Below are 837 nucleotides of genomic sequence, written 5' to 3'. Positions count from 1 at the left end.
AGTACTTTGGGGATGAGAGACCTCTGTTTGCCTGGTTTAAGAGAAGCACAGCCTTGCCCACAGGCAGGAGGGTGGGTGAAAAGCCTTGGGAAGAGCCCATCTGTGCCTGTAGTAGAGCCTCCTCCATCTTTTCTTGGCTTTGGCAAAGTGGAAACTTCCAAAATAAAGATGACATTGAAGGAGCTCAGCCAGCTGGCTCTGAGCTAGCAGAAGAGAGAGCAGAGCTACCCAGGGCTCAGAGCTGGGAGCGGGCAGGAAAATGGGCTTGGAGACCCTTCCTCTGAACTTTTGCTCCTTTTTCATCCTCACCCCTCTGCTTCCCTTCTGCAAAAGCCCATCTCTTTGCCCATCCTGGGTCCTATGACTTTTCTCTCCCTCAACAGTCGGTTCCCGATTCTGGTCCCCGGCCCCCAGCAGCGCCTGCCCCCTTCCCACCGGGGCCCCCCATGATGCCACCACCCTTCGTAAGTTTTATGTCTTTCCCTGGGCTTGGCTTTTCCAGCCTGCACCCCCAACTCCTTAGTCCCTAGCACTGCTGCATCGCCAGTATGGTTTTTGTGTAATGCCTCCGTCTGTTGCCCTTGGATGAGGGATGGTTTTGTTTGGGCATCGGGGTGGGAGGAGCTGCTTTTAAGCTCTCAGTCCATAAAGTTGACAGTTCTCCCTTTGTCTTTTTGTCCTTGGGACACACAGGGGCTGGGGAAAGGAAAAGTGGATGGGAAAAGACCCCCTTAGTGTGAGGGCAGGGTGGGGCTGTCTTTCTCTTTCACTGCTCCTTGTCTATATTCTTTTTTTTTTTTTTTTTTTTTTTGGTTGGTGGGGTGTGTTTTTTGGGAG

The 837-nt window shown here is 52.3% G+C and overlaps 1 protein-coding gene across 4 annotated transcripts in view; it reads left to right on the top strand.

Annotated features, from left to right (window-relative positions):
* The first annotated feature begins 303 nt into the window (after window positions 1-303).
* PRPF40B (pre-mRNA processing factor 40B) overlaps window positions 304-837 on the top strand; it is a 14534-nt gene continuing 14000 nt past the window's right edge. The window contains exon 1 of one of the 4 annotated variants that reach the window (XM_024736745.1): window positions 304-464. In XM_024736745.1, coding sequence (XP_024592513.1) covers window positions 447-464 — 18 coding nt within the window. In that variant the 5' untranslated portion in view covers window positions 304-446. The remainder of the gene's footprint in view (window positions 465-837) is intronic. The other 3 variants (XM_024736747.1, XM_024736743.1, XM_024736744.1) reach the window with 3 other exon arrangements.

This window comes from Neophocaena asiaeorientalis, unplaced genomic scaffold (assembly GCF_003031525.2).
Source record: "Neophocaena asiaeorientalis asiaeorientalis breed wild unplaced genomic scaffold, Neophocaena_asiaeorientalis_V1.1 scaffold134, whole genome shotgun sequence".
Classification (NCBI taxonomy): Eukaryota; Metazoa; Chordata; class Mammalia; order Artiodactyla; family Phocoenidae; genus Neophocaena; species Neophocaena asiaeorientalis.
Note: the sequence above shows the minus strand (reverse complement) of the source record. Positions and strands in the feature narration are given on the sequence as shown.